General features: G+C 38.3%; 1 protein-coding gene across 1 annotated transcript in view; it reads left to right on the top strand.

The window, feature by feature from the left end:
• Window positions 1-17,376, top strand: part of LOC126161731 (transmembrane protein KIAA1109) — a 493,460-nt gene that overhangs the window by 304,080 nt on the left and 172,004 nt on the right. Inside the window, exons 48-51 of the mRNA XM_049917765.1 lie at window positions 10,099-10,484; window positions 13,759-13,915; window positions 14,371-14,553; window positions 15,516-15,711. Coding sequence (XP_049773722.1) covers window positions 10,099-10,484; window positions 13,759-13,915; window positions 14,371-14,553; window positions 15,516-15,711 — 922 coding nt within the window. The remainder of the gene's footprint in view (window positions 1-10,098; window positions 10,485-13,758; window positions 13,916-14,370; window positions 14,554-15,515; window positions 15,712-17,376) is intronic.

Below are 17,376 nucleotides of genomic sequence, written 5' to 3'. Positions count from 1 at the left end.
CCATTTGGCCTACAGCCTGCCTCTCTTTGACTGAAATTATTGTTTTTTTTAAGGCAGTCTCTACTGTTTCTCTGGAAAGCCACTTGCAGTACCTACTTGTGGCTGCCAGGGTGTGTATGGTTGAGGGCAGGTGTATATGGGTACTGTTAATAGGGAGTCCAACAGTGTATTGAGCAGCATAATTGTGGTTGTGAAAGATGAGAAATAGATGTATCATCCATACCGGAACACATTTTGAGTGCAGGAAACCACTAAATTTGATTTGATAAGACCCACTTCTGGGCAGTCACAAAATCACACTGTACCATGTTGTACAAAGCAGTATAAAATCCCCCCCCATCCCCATGAACCATGGACCTTGCCATTGGTGGGGAGGCTTGCGTGCCTCAGCGATACAGATGGTCGTACCACAGGTGCAACCACAATGGAGGGGTATCTGTTGAGAGGCCAGACAAACATGTGGTTCCTGAAAAGGGGCAGCAGCTTTTTCAGTAGTTGAAGGGGCAACAGTCTGGATGATTGACTGATCTGGCCTCGTAACACTAACCAAAATGGCCTTGCCGTGCTGGTACTGCAAACTGCTGAAAGCAAGGGGAAACTACAGCCGTAGTTTTTCCTGAGGGCATGTAGCTTTACTGTATGGTTTAATGATGATGGCGTCCTCTTGTGTAAAATATTCCGGAGGTAAAATAGTCCCCCATTCGGATCTCCGGGCGGGGACTACTCAAGAGGACGTTGTTATCAGGAGAAAGAAAACTGGCGTTCTACGGATCGGAATGTGGAATGTCAGATCCCTTAATCGGGCAGGTAGGTTAGAAAATTTAAAAAGGGAAATGGATAGTTATAGTGGAATTAGTGACGTTTGGTGGCAGGAGGAACAAGACTTTTGGTCAGGTGAATACAGGGTTATAAATACAAAATCACATAAGGGTAATGTAGGAGTAAGTTTAATAATGAATAAAAAAATAGGAGTGCGTGTAAGCTACTACAAACAGCATAGTGAACACATTATTGTGGCCAAGATAGACACGAAGCCCACACCTCCTACAGTAGTACTAGTTTATATGCCAACTAGCTCTGCAGATGATGAAGAAATTGATGAAATGCATGATGAGATTAAAGAAATTATTCAGCTAGTGAAGGGAGATGAAAATTTAATAGTCATGGGTGATTGGAATTTGATAGTAGGAAAAGGGAGAGAAGGAAATATAGTAGGTGAATATGGATTGGGGGTAAGAAATGAAAGAGGAAGTCGTTTGGTAGAATTTTGCACAGAGCATAACTTATCATAGCTAACGCTTGGTTCAAGAATCATAAAAGAAGGTTGTATACATGGAAGAATCCTAGGGATACTGATAGGTTTCAGATAGATTATATAATGGTAAGACAGAGATTTAGGAATCAGGTTTTAAATTGTAAGACATTTCCTGGGGCAGATGTGGACTCTGACCACAATCTATTGGTTATGAATTGTAGATTAAAACTGAAGAAATGGAAACAAGGTGGGAATTTAAGGAGATGGGACCTGGATAAACTGACTAAACTAGAGGTTGTACAGAGTTTCAGGGAGAGCATTAGGGAACAACTGACAGGAATGGGGGAAAGAATGGATAGCTCTGAGGGATGAAGTAGTGAAGGCAGCAATGGGTCAAGTAGATAAAAAGACAAGGGCCAGTAGAAATCCTTGGGCAACAGAAGAAATATTGAATTTAATTGATGAAAGGAGAAAATATAAAAATGCAGTAAATGAAGTAGGCAAAAAGGAATACAAACGTCTCAAAAATGAGATCGACAGGAAGTGCAGAATGGCTAAGCAGGGATGGCTAGAGGACAGATGTAAGGATGGGCTCACTGGGGGTAAGATAGATACTGCCTACAGGAAAATTAAAGAGACCTTTGGAGAAAAGAGAATCACGTGTATGAACATCAAGAGCTCAGATGGAAACCCAGTTCTAAGCAAAGAAGGGAAAGTAGAAAGGTGGGAGAAGTATATAGAGGGTGCATACAAGGGCGATTTACTTCAGGACAATATTATGGAAATGGAAGAGGATGTAGATGATGATGAAATGGGAGATAAGATACTGCATGAAGAGTTTGACTGAAAGACCGTGAAGAGTTTGACTGAAAGACCTGAGTCGAAACAAGGCCCCCGGAGTAGACAACATTCCATTAGAACGACTGACGGCCTTGGGAGAGCCAGTCCTGACAAAACTCTACCATCTGGTGAGTAAGATGTATGAGACAGGCGAAATACCCTCAGACTTCAAGAAGAATATAATAATTCCAATCCCAAAGAATGTAGGTGTTGACAGATGTGAAAATTACTGAACTATCAGTTTAATAAGTCACAGCTGCAAAATACTTACGCGAATTCTATACAGACGAATGGAAAAACTGGTAGAAGCTGACCTCAGGGATGATCAGTTTGGATTCCGTAGAAATATGGAAACACGTGAGGTAATACTGACCTTACGACTTATCTTAGAAGAAAGGTTAAGGAAAGGCAAACCTACGTTTCTAGCATTTTTAGACTTAGAGAAAGCTTTTGACAATGTTGACTGGAATACTTCCTTTCAAATTCTAAAGGTGGCAGGGGTAAAATACAGGGAGCGAAAGACTATTTACAGTTTGTACAGAAACCAAATGGCAGTTATAAGAGTCAAGGGGCATGAAAGGGAAGCAGTGGTTGGGAAGGGAGTGAGACAAGGTTGTAGCCTCTCCCTGATGTTATTCAATCTGTATATTGAGCAAGCAGTAAAGGAAACAAAAGAAAAGTTTGGAGTAGGTATTAAAATTCATGGAGAAGAAATAAAAACCTTGAGGTTCGCCGATGACATTGTGATTCTGTCAGAGACAGCAAAGGACTTGGAAGAGCAGTTTAAAGCAATGGACAGTGTCTTGAAATGATATAAGATGAACATCAACAAAAGCAAAATGAGGATAATGGAACATAGTCGAATTAAATCAGGTGATGCTCAGGGATTTAGATTACGAAATGAGGCACTTAATGTAATAGATCCGTTTCCTATTAGGGAAGCAAAATAACTGATGATGGTTGAAGTAGAGAGGATATAAAATGTGGACTGGCAAAGGCAAGGAAACCGTTTCTGAAGAGGAGAAATTGTGTTAACATCAAGTATGTATCTAAGTGTCAGGAAGTCTTTTCTGAAAGTATTTGTATGGAGTGTAGCCATAACCCTGTATTCACCTGACCAAAAGTCTTGTTCCTCCTGCCACCGAACTTCACTAATTCCCGCTATATCTAGCTTTAACCTATCCATTTGCCTTTTAAAATTTTTTAACCTACCTGCCCGGTTAAGGGCACTGACATTCCATGTTCCAGTTCGTAGAATGCCAGTTTTATTTCTCCTGATAATGACGTCCTCCTGAGTAGTCCCCGCCCGGAGATTCGTATGGGGGACTATTTTACCTCTGAAATATTTTACCTAAGAGGACACCATCATCATTTGACCATACAATAAAGCTGCATACCCTCTGGAAAAATTAAGGCTGTAGTTTCCGTTACTTTCAGCCGTTCGCTGTACCAGCACAGCAAAGCCATTTTGGTTAATGCTACAAGGCCAGATCAGCCAATCATCCAGACTGTGGCCCCTGTAACTACTGGAAAGACTGGTGCCACTCTTCAGGAACCACATGTTTGTCTGGCCCCTCGACAGAGAGCCCTCCATTGTGGTTGCACCTATGGTACAGCTATCTGTATCAGCGAGACTCGCAAGCCTCCCCGCCATCTGCAAGGATCATGGTTCATGGCAGGTGGCTCACTGTTGATATAATAGTAATAATAAAAATAGCAATAGTAATGGTAACATAAATCAAGACAAGTTGCAGATAGACAGAAGATAAACGGCATTATGATTCAAAAAACACATGACAGTGGAGTAATATTTTACAATATTTATTATTTTACAAACTGATTTTGGGCTGTTATGCCATATCAGGTACGAAGATAAATATATGTGGTTGTGAAATTTTTGTGGGGTCAAAGATTTTAAATTAGTGCATCTAGAAAGTATCTCAGCTGGTTTCCAAAGATGACAGTTGTTAATGTCTGGTTTAGGACTAAAATGAGAGGAATTATTTCAGTAAAATTGCAGTGTAAAACTATTTTGCTCATATAAACTACGCGGCATGTTAAATAATGAACTAAATGGAAAATTTGCCCTGAAAGCTCATTGACTGGAGTATAATCGTCTTCAGTGATGAGTCCTACTTTGAAATGAGCTCCAATGAGCAGTGAAGACTTGTATGGAGATGCCCTGGACAGTGTGGGATATCAATGTGACTGGAGTGATGGTCTGGGGTGCCATTTCTTTTCGTAGCATGACCCCTTTGTTGTCATCCATAGCACCCTTACAGCACAACAGTGTATCAGTGATATTCTATGACCAGATTTGTTGCCCTTCATGGCAAGCTATCCTCAGCTTACATTTTGGCAAGATAATGCCCACACAACAACAGTTTCTACTGCTTGTCTTTCTGTTTGCCAAATCCTACCTTGGCCAGCAAAGTCAATAGATCTCTCTCCAAATGAAAATGTTTGGAGCATTATGGGCAGAGCCCTTCAACCAGCTCAGGATTTTGACAATCTAACGCATGAACTTGACACAATTTGGCATGATATCCCCATGACATCCAACAACTCTTATCAGTAAACACCAAGCCAAATAATTGCTTGCATAAGGGCCAGAAGTGGACCGTTGCATTTGACCTTCTCAGTTTGTGAAGCTCTTCGATGAATCAATCAATTTTTCTGACATTGTAATCATTTGTTTGTCTGTACATCACATCTACCAATTTCCACTGCATTTAGATCATTCCTTCATGGTGTGTGTGTGTGTGTGTGCGTGTGTGTGTGTGTGTGTGTGTGTGTGTGTGTGTGGTGGTTCTTTTTTTTTTCTTGAGAGTGTATTACTTCAAATTATCAATATATTATCATTTGCTGCACTGGATTACTCATATATGACATTGTTAAACAACTTAAATAAATTACATTTAAAATATGGATAACATTTCATTATTAGCTTAGCAGAATAGGCTACTTTCCTATGGTAAAAATGTAGTTCAGATGCTTGTTATTCTGACTGATTATGACATCTAAATAGCATTTAAAGTCAATATTCTCACAACAAATGTTACTTTTATGTAACTATAGCTTAAAAAGCATTAAATATCAAGATTTGGTCACATGATTAAAAATGCTCTGTTATTGACTGATGCTCTGCTGACACCACATGCTAGGAGTAAGATGAAGCTATATGTGTTTTATAGGAGCATTAGCAGAAGTTCTGAGGTTTTTACATACATTTTCTGCAAACCGTTAGCTATTTAGTGATAAAAATGCAATTACAACTTTTAAGTATAGAACGTGATTTTGTGAACGCTGATAGTGGAAGTCTTGCGATAGCTGATGCATTTATGCTTCACCCATTTAGAGCGGTGGTATGGACAATGGTGGACACTCTTTTCCCTGCTCTGCAACGTCATTAAATTCACTCAAAACTAAGGAATTGTAGGACTTTTGCAAATAAGCGTGTATATTATAACCAAACTGTTGACTATCAGTCATGAGCTATGACCCAAAGCACAATAAAATTATTCTTGGCAAAATTTAAGTGTTGATTTTCTCTGTAGAAGGCACTCTGCAGAATACTATATACATCAGGAATTCGATGGCACAATGGATAGCGCATCTGACAGCAGATAAAGAGGTCACATGTCTGAATCCGGGAAGGATCATACATTTTTAAAAGTTTTACACGAAATATGAAAACAGTGTTAGCAAGAACTGATTGTAGCCGTTGTTTCAGTTCGGGTATGTATTACCGTATTTACTCAAATCTAAGCCGCACTTTTTTTCGGTTTTTGTAATCCAAAAAACCGCCTGCGGCTTAAAATCGAGTGCAAAGCAAGCGGAAGTTCTTAAAAATGTCAGTGGGTGCCGCCACAACTTAGTTCTACCGTCGAATATATGTAGCGATACACAGGCATGCTTTGTAGGCACAAAGATAAATACTGGCGCCAAAACCTCTGCGTCAGTAAATAAATTAAAAAAAAAAATAAAAGTGGAAGACGAGCTTTTTTTCTCCGCGCCGAGTTTCGACCACTGCATTTTCCTACATTATCCAACGAAGTAAATATAAATTCCGTATTGTTCATCTTCGAATGTAGCAGCATTTCAATGTACTACGAAAACCCGACTGGCAAGAATGTTTAGGATGTTTGTCAATATGGCCAACTCTACGTTCTGATTTTTTTCCTATCTGTGAGAAGAGATGGTTGCTTATAGGAACTTTTATAAATTGTGAATCAGAGTGCAGTATTCTCGTCACCATAAGAATAATACGAACATAAACATTTTGCCATGTATTGTTTCGTGTTTGCTGCTATCTCATTTAAATCCTGTTTGCGTAATAAATCACAAAACTAGAGTGAGACAACAGCAAACGCGGAAGAATATACATATCATGTCATGTTTATATTCATATTATTCTTATGCTAAACAGTGATACAGTCAGAAATGAAGCGAGGCAATTGACTAGATTTTTAAAAAGATGATTCTAATTTCTGTGCAGAATGTAATGTACTAAAGAGGCGCCTGCAAAGATTTTCAAACGGAGAAAAATTTTCGCTAAACTCTCGTTCAGAACATGTTCTATCATACGCAGTCTATTATTTGGTTCTTGTTGATCATTATCAAAGAAAGCAGCAGTGTAAGTAACAACAAGTAGCAGTCTCTTGCCATTGTTTCGCTAATGAGACGATTCCTCTCTCTCTTTTTTTGTAAGCGGCGGTAGCGCGCACAAAAGCAAGCCATGCCGCGATCGCCGACAGGCCGTAAACACGCAGTATCAGAGTACGACAAACAATGCATGACACACTACAGTAATGCATTTTCAGTGTAGAGTGACGTAAACACCTATAACAAAGAAAATTGCGCTTATCAGATCAAAGAAAAATAAGCAATCAATTCAAACCAGACGAAGCACGTGAAAAAGGAAGGGTACCCGTATAAATACGGACGGAGCGCCTGACGCATAGCAATGGCTACCAGGTAAAGCTTAACTGCTAAGCTTACGACTCGAACCAAACTACTGTAGCTGTATCGTCATTCATTCAACCTAAATTGTCTCATATTACAGTGGACCAACTTTGTTTCGATTTGGAGATGCGGCCTAAAACTTTTCTCTCCCCTTGAATTTCGAGTCTCAAATTTCAGGTGCGGCTTAGATTCGGGAAATTTTTTTTCCTTCATTTCGAGTCTCATTTTTCAGGTTCGGCTTAGATTCGAGTGCGGCTTAGACTCGAGTAAATACGGTATATATAGCTTCACATTAGTCTTAACCCGAGAAATGGACAACAGAGGGTAAATCATTTACTTTGCGAAAAAACTTTTTTTTTTTTTTTTGAAAGCATTGCTAGTAGCGATGATATCACCAAACACCCACAGTGCAATAAGGTATAGGACAATGAGATTTATGTTTATGAGTGTAAACTAATGTTAGCATCTGAAGCAGACTTACTTCATCTTTAAGTACGATGATGAATATGCAAAAGTTTAATCAATAAGATACCTTGCTGGACAGTACGAAAATAAAAACATTGTTTCTAATAAAGTAAACAGTATATAGTCAAATTAAATAGAAAATATCTTCTTGAATGTGATATGTGTGAATAGCAATTGCAAATGTAAGTGCATGTAAACAGCAAGGAAAACACAGTAATATTGTGTTTCCGATTGGCGTGGTGAATTTTTTTAGTTGTTATTTCGTTTTCATATGAGAGGGCTGTTGAGTCATTTTCCAAACAAATTAAAATGTTCTTTCAGATTAGATTCAAACCAGCGATCTATGTATATCATCTCATAAAATTCAACAGTCTACTACTCTAACAATTGAGCTACTGAGTAACTGAAATGCAGCTGACTGTAATGACAATTTTCACTAGGAGTGGGGTTTTGTTGAAAGACACTATCCTTTGTTCTAACAACAGAGGTTATCATAGTGAACTTGCGTATCGACATGCTGTCAATTTGCCGGTACAGTGCAACCTCATTTTATACATCTTCTCATTCTCTGGACCACTCAAAAACAACTTTTATAGAGTGTTTATGGACTCATCTGTACAGTATGGTACTATACACCATTTGTAAACCATTTTCTGAAACGCAAATTCCAAAACAAGAGATCACTGTGTATTAGCATTATGACATTCTAGGAGCAGCAAGCTACCCAGTGTGACGTCACGGGCATCATGACTCGAAGTGAGCATTTTAGAGGGCTTTCAAATTATTTGAATTTCACTTCTATTTTTATAGAATAATACTGAAATCCAAGAAAAAAAGCAAGAGAACATAAAATGATATAATTAATCATTTAAGACAAATTCCAGGAAACAGTCAAATACCCCATTTTCAACACTAAGAAGCACAAAATATTAAACATCTCATTTTCCACTACGAGTTACTTATGCCTCTGTTGTTGTAAAGACATATCAGCTTGAGGGAGTCCATGTATTCAGGACTTTTTCCATTCTTTTCATGCAGTTTTAAAGGAGGACTGAGGAAGGGAACAAACGAAAAATTTGGATTAGGAATTAAAATCCATGGAGAAGAAATAAAAGATTTGAGGTTTGCAGACAACATTGTAATTCTGTCAGAGACAGCAAAGGATCTGGAAGAACAGTTGAAGGCATGGATAGTGTCTTGAAAGAAGGATATTAGATGAACGTCAACAAAAGCAAAATGAGGACAATTTAACATAGTTGAATTAAATCGGTTGATGCTCAGGGATTTAGATTAGGAAATGAGGCACTTAAAGCAATAGATCTGTTTCCTATTTGGGAAGCAAAATAACTGATGATGGTTGAAGTAGAGAGGATATAAAATGTGGACTGGCAAAGGCAAGAAAAGCATTTCTGAAGAGGAGAAATTGTGTTAACATCAAGTATGGATCCAAGTGTCAGGAAGTCTTTTCTGAAAGTATTTGTATGGACTGTAGCCATGTATGGAAGTGAAACTTTGATGATTGATAGTTTAGACAAGATGAGAATAGAAGCTTTTGAAATGTAGTGCGACAGAAGGATGCTGAAGATTAGATGGGTAGATCACGTAACTAATGAGGAGGTACTGAATAGATTTGAGGAGAAGAGGAATTTGTGGCACAACATGACTAGAAGAAGGGATACGTTGGTAGGACACACACTGAGGCATCAAGGGATCATCAGTTTAGTATTGGAGGGAAGTGCGGAGGGTAAAAATCATAGAGGGAGACCAAAGCATGAAGACTCCAAACAGTGTCAGAAGGATGTAGGTTGCAGTAGTTACTCAGAGATGGAGGTGCTTGCACAGCATAGTGTAGCATGGAGAGCTGCATCAAACCAGTCTCTGGACTGAAGACCACAACAACAACAATGAGAACAATCAATTTTTCACAATATAGTGTAATTGTATAGATAAAAAAAATCTACTCACCAATCTACTACAACATGTCCTTGATTCTCTCCACCCACCTGGCTTTAATTCATGTTAATTTATTCTGTCTGAGCATTTCTTCACACTAACTACTCCTTTCTTCACTCCATTTTAGTTTTCTGTATCATCTATTTTCTTACCTGTCTATTTTTTACTGTCCCTCTCCCATCTCTGTAACATATGATGCACTTAGCTTTTCAGTATTATTAACTCGTAATGATGTTTCAGCAGTAATGTCTGTCTTGCGTATTACCCTGTCTTTCACCTTTAAGCTTTCAGGTTCTCAAATCTCATCCAGTGGAGTCCCCAAGAATCAGTCTTTTCTTCTCATCCTGTCTGGTGATTCTTCCCTGAACTGCAGTCATGGGTGACTTTTCCAAAATCTACCACTTTTCCTAGACCTTTCCAGTTCTTTTCATTCACGCATCTTCCATCTCCTTCGACCCTTCTGCCTGAAGAAGGAGTCACTGGCTCTGATAGCTTGCCTCATTATAACATTCTTGTATGTGTGTGTTCTGCCTCCATTATTATTATTATTATTATTATTATTATTATTATTATGCTTTATTACCATTGTACTGTTGGTTTACGCATTTGTGTTACTCTAGGGACTGGAACTAATGGCAGTTCATCTTTCGACACACTTGGCTCCAATTTATCTTTGGTTGGGAATGTTGAAACAATGAGAATTGACATTGTTGTGAGTGAATACGGGAAATTTGCTGACAAGAAGAAGGGGAAAGGTGCTGGACAAGGAACAAAACAAGGGAAAAATCAGATGCACTCAAAATTTTGTCTCGATTTGCCACCTGAGACACCAGCATTCCTGTGTGAGAAGATTGGTGTTGAACTTGACCTGAAGAAAATGGCCGACATGACGGTTGATGACATGATTCAGAAGCAGAATGTTTTGTACATCTCCAGAGGCCAACTAAAAAAACACACCAGTAATATCCTGAATATCAGCCTAAATATACGCTACATATCACAGCAGGTATGTATAAGAAAAATTGCTTAACCCAATCTCCCTATGTACTTCTCCTCCAGTCTTCACACACACACCACAACACTATTCCAGTGAATGAATGGTAAGGTAATTCATATTCTTCAGGGAATGGTCATTTGATGTTTACAAATTCCATGGTATTACTATCCAAAATTGTACGTCACTTGCCTGTTCTTGCACATCAATAAATATTTCTGATTTCTGTTTGTCTGATTCTAAGTCACTTCGCTTCATGTGAGTACCTCACAGGTAGTTTCAAATTCATAGACATTGAAGTGTATGGTGATGTCAGAAAGTATCATAGAACTTTTATGTTATGTGATTCTCTTATCTTTTAGTGTCATGAATATTATTCCTTGGTTGCAATAAAATTTCACATTCAAGTTTTTTATGAGACTGCAAAAATCAGCACAGTTATCAACTGAAAAATCAATGTATTCCTTGTTTTTCATCCTTAAATGTTTTTGTTTCACCCCGTTATTAGAGAATATCTTATCACTGTATAGAAAAATCCTGACAAGTCCTGTATTTTCATTTTAAGAGAACTTTACAACGTAGAAAAATAATGCAATAATAAAATATATTACATATAGAATAAATGTTATACGAGGACAGTTGACCACAAGGGTACAGCAGCAGCATAGAATAGTGGTGTAGGCTGGGTACTTTTTATCCACTACCAAATATAAATTCTTGTGTGTGTGTGTATCATACAACCCCCCCCCCCCTCTCCCCCCTCCCTTGCTCTTTCTTTTTCTGGGAGTGTAGAAAGGAGAATTGCAGGTGCTGTTAGGGCAAGAAGCAAGGAGAAAGATGGAAAACATACAGTAGGTAATGCATGTGGAAAATACAGTATTTTTAGAAACTGAATTTTTATTGTTGTTTGTGATCTACCATGATGCAGATGCATCGTTCCATACTCATCAAGTAAGTAAGATTACACAGTGGTAAGACACTGGACTTGGAGGATGGCGATTCAAATCCCCATCCAGCTATCCTTATTTAGTGTTCCCAAAGTATCCATAAATTGCTTAAGGCAAATCTTTTGGTCAAAAAAAGATGCAGCTAATTTCTCTCCCCATCATTCCAGAATCTGAGTTTGTGTTACTGCCTGTTGAGAATATCTCACAGCTTTTTGTATTGAACAGAGGCATAAAGAACACTCAAAGAGAGCAAGAGACCATATTAAGTGTTTTCCAACTAGATAAATCTTTCCACCAGCACTACAAACATATGAAGATCTATAAGTTGGATTAGAGGTAAAAGAATCATATCACCAGTAACTGCTGAACTAAGCAGTGATATTTTGAAACTACTACTGGAAACATCACCCTGAAAGTGGTAGCGTACTTTGCTTCAATCACAACCATCAAGAGACAGAATTTGCTTGTCATCCAGCAGCAGCTCCTCATACTGCATCATGTATACAACTTACTATCAAACTAAAGTCCCCAGCATTCCATACTCTCACTCATCTTCCAATATAACAAATATTCCTTAATAAAACATGAACAAGAAAGTTATTTGGGATTTACTCTAAACAGGCTGAGTGGTACTTCTGTAGACTGTTTTACTGTACATAATCAAGTATCAAGCTGATCACCTCCCAGGTTAATAAAGAATGCAAGAATTATTTTGTGTTTATCAGGGTACAGAAGGAATTGTACTTCAGGCTACATTTTGAAGTCCATGTTTTATAGAATTTTGTCAGCATTCTACAAGTAATTTCTTATTTACTCTGAAAGATATAAACTGGGATATGCTGTCATCTCCTCTGTAGTACTCCCTGACTGTGTTCTCAAGATTCATTTACCCAGTGAATAAACTGTATTTGACACAAATTATATAAAATCTTGAGGGCACTGGTGAAGAAATAGGTGTAATTGTAGATTTAAATTAATTAGCTCTGAATCAATAAGTGCTCTTCAGGCTGTGTGTGGTGTGTAACAAACTAGTTCAGACGATCTGGATTGCCTTCTCTCCCTACAGAAGCAGCAGAAGCATGTCTTTCTTCTGGGTAATAGGATATGCGGGAATTAGGACAAATAAATCTGCATGCAAATAAGTGAAGGATGTGTGTGCACAAGAGAGACTATGGCACCATGTGCTGTCATACTATATGCAGTTCTTTGTTGTGGAAGCACAGGATCATTCATCACTGATAAGATTGTCTCTAATGTATTGTCATCAAAGAGACATTCAGTCTTAATCTTTCTTTCTTCTTTCATTGGGAGGGAGGGTGGTCACCCTGCCAGCATCATTTGTCAACGTTTACTTGGGAAGAAGAGTGCTTGTGTTTGAAGAACACCAAGATGTAGTCAATGAAGCAATGATTCAGCCATAGCATTCCTCCTACCAATTACTGAGGTGGGGAGGGGGGGGGGGGGGGGGGGGAAAGAGGTCATTTTAATCCATCTCTGGTAGGACTCTGCCATATTGCATGTGGATAACAGAAAGTGTTTTACTCTGACATCAGACCAACCAGGGACCACTTGATACACCAGCCAGTCTGCCATACATTTTAGGTGACAGGAAGAAGAATGTACTGCTGTATTTGCTGTACTATTTTGAGCCTTGTGAACCCTGACTGGGGGAACCCATTATATTAAAGTGAACAGAGAATATTCAATAGAAGTGAAAGCAACATCGCATGCAGTGGTGATAATCTTTTGGAGCCTGTCACATTGCTTAAAACTGAAAGTAATATCATGAAACAAGCAAACAATTTACATCAGTAGTGACAAGATGAAATATTGGTAACATACTGATATAATACAGTGCACCTGTTAAGAAACTGTATACATCACAGTAATGTGACTTAGTTGAGATGCTCAGCGAAGGTAATCAGACTTTTCTTGTTGATAAAAAGATGATTGTGTTTTCACAAAACCCTGTTTGATAATTTTAGAGAAACAGTAATAAAAGTTCAGAGAATCAATATTTGAACTAGGGTGCACAGCAATTATACTATCTTCATCATGTATATCATTCACACATCGTCAGAATGAGATGAAGAGATTAGGGTTAGGGCACATATGGAGGCACACTCACAATCATTCTGTACCTCCACTCTGTTTGCAAATAGAATAGTATCATGAGTTGATAATAATGGGGCAGTAATTTGTGATGTATAGTTATGTTGATCTATCTATTCTTCAGATAAACATTTTTCTCCCCATTCGCTGCTTATAGCATGCTGAAATAATTCTATAATTTTGTAGGCATTTATATGCAGGAGATAAGTTTCTGTATTTATCCACAGGTAAACATGCCTCTCCTGAGACTCTTGCATCAAATCAGTAACATGTACCAGAATGTGAAAGAAACACAAATGGAACTAAAAGAGGAACAGCAGCCTGTTGATCTGAAACATGAGCCTTCAGTCAATATGACTCACAAAAATAATGGATCATCATCAAGTAAGTTGTACAAAGTATGACTTGTGCATTTCACATTAAGAAACTAAGAGAAACAATGCAATGGTATAACTGCTTAGTATACAAGCAAGTATATTTAAAGCACTTAGGTGAAAACAGTGTTGTTATAGTGGTGCTAACATTTAATTAGCTGCAAAACGTGTTTTGAACGTCTTTCCTACTCGTCATATTGAAATGAATGATTTAAACGATAGCTGTGTAGTTTTCAGCTGTAGATATAAGGTGCTGAAGGGAAGAAATATCATCCTCAAGCCTAGATAAAAAGGGATTCAGACTCAGTTGTTAATCTGTTGATGCTGCCAATTCTTTCCCTTTCCCTTCAGTGGTGTTATGGAATACCTTAAGTTCTCTTCCATCGCCCTCATAAGTTGTGACTGATTAATGTTTCTTAGCAGCTTTCCAATTTTTGAAGCTTCATGTATTGTCTTTGTTTACAGCATCTGATCTCCATGAACCTGCAGCCTTAATTGATGAAAAAATAAAAATACCTCAGACAATGATCCCTCCTGAATTTCCACATTCATTGAGTCAGCACAAGACGATCTCCCCTTCAGCGTCTCTACGATCCAGGCCTCAGAGCTTCGCCCAGAAACTACGCTCCACCAGTAAGAGTGTTAAAGGTACAAATCAGTCTACAAAATGTGTTAAAAGCTTCTAGTTTAAAAATTCAATTAAGAGATTTGTTTCAAGATCCAGTATCTCTAGGGATATTATAATACTCCGTTTTTCCCATTATGGTGTAATTCGCAGAAACCTTATGACTTTTTGTAATTTATATTCATGTTTTTCAAAACAATCACAAACACAATTTAGTCCAATTTAAAGCAAATTGCATCAAAAGGAACTTTCGCCTGAGAAAACTGTAAAATTGTAGAGAGAAAGAATGGCTGGCAAACACTAACCTTTAGGAGATGTAATTCCAATGCTGCTGACACATGTTGAAGAATGAATTTACCTCTCAATTTTCAATAAGGGGCTCTTTCTAAATCTGAGAATCAATGTGTAATATCCCTCATTTCTTAGCCTGCCGAGTCTCTCTCTCTTTCCTTGCTGAGGAACAAACTAATAGTGTCAGAAGCTAAGAATATTTTATTTGTTTCACAGTATTTGTTACCAGTATTGGAATTTCACCCCTTGAAGATAAGTACTGACCAATCACTCAATTTCAAGCTAATTCAATAAGGAACTGAATGTTATTGAACTGTATTTTGGAACTACTTATTTGGGTAATGTATCTTATTTTGCCATGAGAAGCAGAGAATAAAATTAATATCTTGTGTTTAATAGGTTGTAAACTGATATTTTACGATAATTTCAGTGTAGCGAAAGAATGTTAAGGCTATAAACAAGATTTAATGTAAGACAGTATATACTGTTGTTTAATCTTATCTTTGCCACAGTGAAGTGAGATGAGAAATTCCAAGTGTGGAAGAATGCTGTTTTCATTGTTGTGGTTAAGGATGCTATGGCTATTGCTGACCTGAGCTACTGCTAATGCACTATAAACAATACTGCCCTGTATATAATGTAAGGCTTGTGCTTTGAAAATACGCAATGTAAGCATCTTCTTGTTCTTTATTAGGATATATAAACTTGAACGAGGGAGTGACAACTCCTATGTTTGCTGTTAGTCCTTCTGGATCAGGCTTGGAACATGTCACTATTGCTTCAGATAAAAGTAAAGACTGCATAAATGCCACTCCTCAGTGTTGGAAAACAGTTTATTATCTACTGGATCTGTATGCCACAATGCCTGAAACCAAGACAATTACACACAGGTAATTTGTTCAGTTGTTTTGATTTAATCCATTCTTTTTGCCTTTTATTTGTACAACTTTTAATTTTTACATGTATGTGGGATCATGTTTTCTTGTGGTTGTGTGCCAGTTACTGAAATTTGTTAGTAAATGGAAAAAAGATGAAATTACTGTGTCTCCAATTCTATGCCTTACAGTACCAGGTTCTGTGATACTGACTGGAGCTTGTAAAAGGACGTGCTATGTATTGTGCAAGCATTTTAATGAAACTTATTTTCACGATGCATTTATCTTACTTCATGACATAGATACAGCATACACTGTCAAGAAACTTCAGCCCCCTTGTAGCATAATTTGACCGCTGTAAACAATACATTAAATTTCAAAGACAGAAATGAACTAATTTTCTTAAGATAATTTATAATACTGTTGAACAATGAGAAAAAAGGAGCCAAGTGGAGGGGTCTCAACCAGAGGCTTCGTCGACTCTGTGACTGTCTTGGCTGCAGATTTCTAGACTTGCGCTATTGGGTGGGGAATTTTAGGACACCCCTAGATAGGTCAGGGGTCCACTATACAAAGGAAGCGGCTACTCGGGTAGCAGAGTACTTGTGGCGTGCACATGGGATTTTTTTAGGCTAGGCAGTAGTGCGAGGTGTCCCGATGAACACTCACCAGTCGACGTGCAGGCAGGGAAATCAGGACGCGCTCAGTGTAAAGACACTTCGGTTATCAAGATATTAGCAGTAAATTTTCAGAGTGTTTGGAATAAAGTTTCTGAATTTACTGCCCTCCAGAAAGCGTGTGGCGCATAAATTATTCTTGGGACTGAGACCTGGCTGAACCCTGAGATACGAAGTCCTGAAATATTTAGTGAGGGTTGGAATGTGAATCGGAAAGACAGATTAGACTCAGTAGGAGGTGGTGTCTTCATTGCAGTTGACAAAAATATTGTGTCTACTGAGGTCGAAGTAGAGTGTGATTGTGAAGTTATCTGGACATGTTTAACAGGGCTAGGAGAAATAAAGTTAATTGTTGGGTGTTATTACCGGCCACCAGGTTCCACTGTGACGATTCTAGAATCATTCAAAGCGAGTCTACACTCTGTATCGCAGAAGTACCCGGATCATGCTATATTAGTCAGAGGCAACTTCAACCTACCTAATATTGATTTAAATGTCTATGGATTATTACAGGTGGTACAGACAAGCCGTCATGTGAACTACTTTTGAACACATTATCCGAAAACTGTCTTGAGCAGCTAAATCGACAGCCAACGCGTAATGGAAATATTTTAGATCTGGTAGCCACGAACAGACCAGATCTCATCGACGGTGTCAGTGTTGAGACAGGGATTAGTGATCATGATGTTGTCATTACGACCATGGCTACGAAAGTTAAAAAGTCGGTCAAGAAGGCTAAGAGAATATTCTTACTAGAAAGAGCAGATAAGCAGTTGTTAGCATCCCACTTAGTGAATGAATCGACTTCATTTACTTCCGGTACGATGGACGTGGAAGAATTATGGGCAAATTTTAAACACATTGTAAGGCACGTATTGGAGAAGTATGTGCCGAAAAAGTGGGCTACGGAGAGAAAAGACCCACCGTGGTTTAACAACGCAATTCGGAGAATGCTCAGGAAGCAAAGACAGTTGCACTCGCAGTGCAAGAAAGATCGGGAGAA

This window comes from Schistocerca cancellata, chromosome 2 (assembly GCF_023864275.1).
Source record: "Schistocerca cancellata isolate TAMUIC-IGC-003103 chromosome 2, iqSchCanc2.1, whole genome shotgun sequence".
In the NCBI taxonomy this organism is placed as follows: domain Eukaryota; kingdom Metazoa; phylum Arthropoda; class Insecta; order Orthoptera; family Acrididae; genus Schistocerca; species Schistocerca cancellata.
The sequence above is the reverse complement of the archived record's forward strand: the minus strand, read 5'-3'. Positions and strand labels throughout refer to the sequence as shown.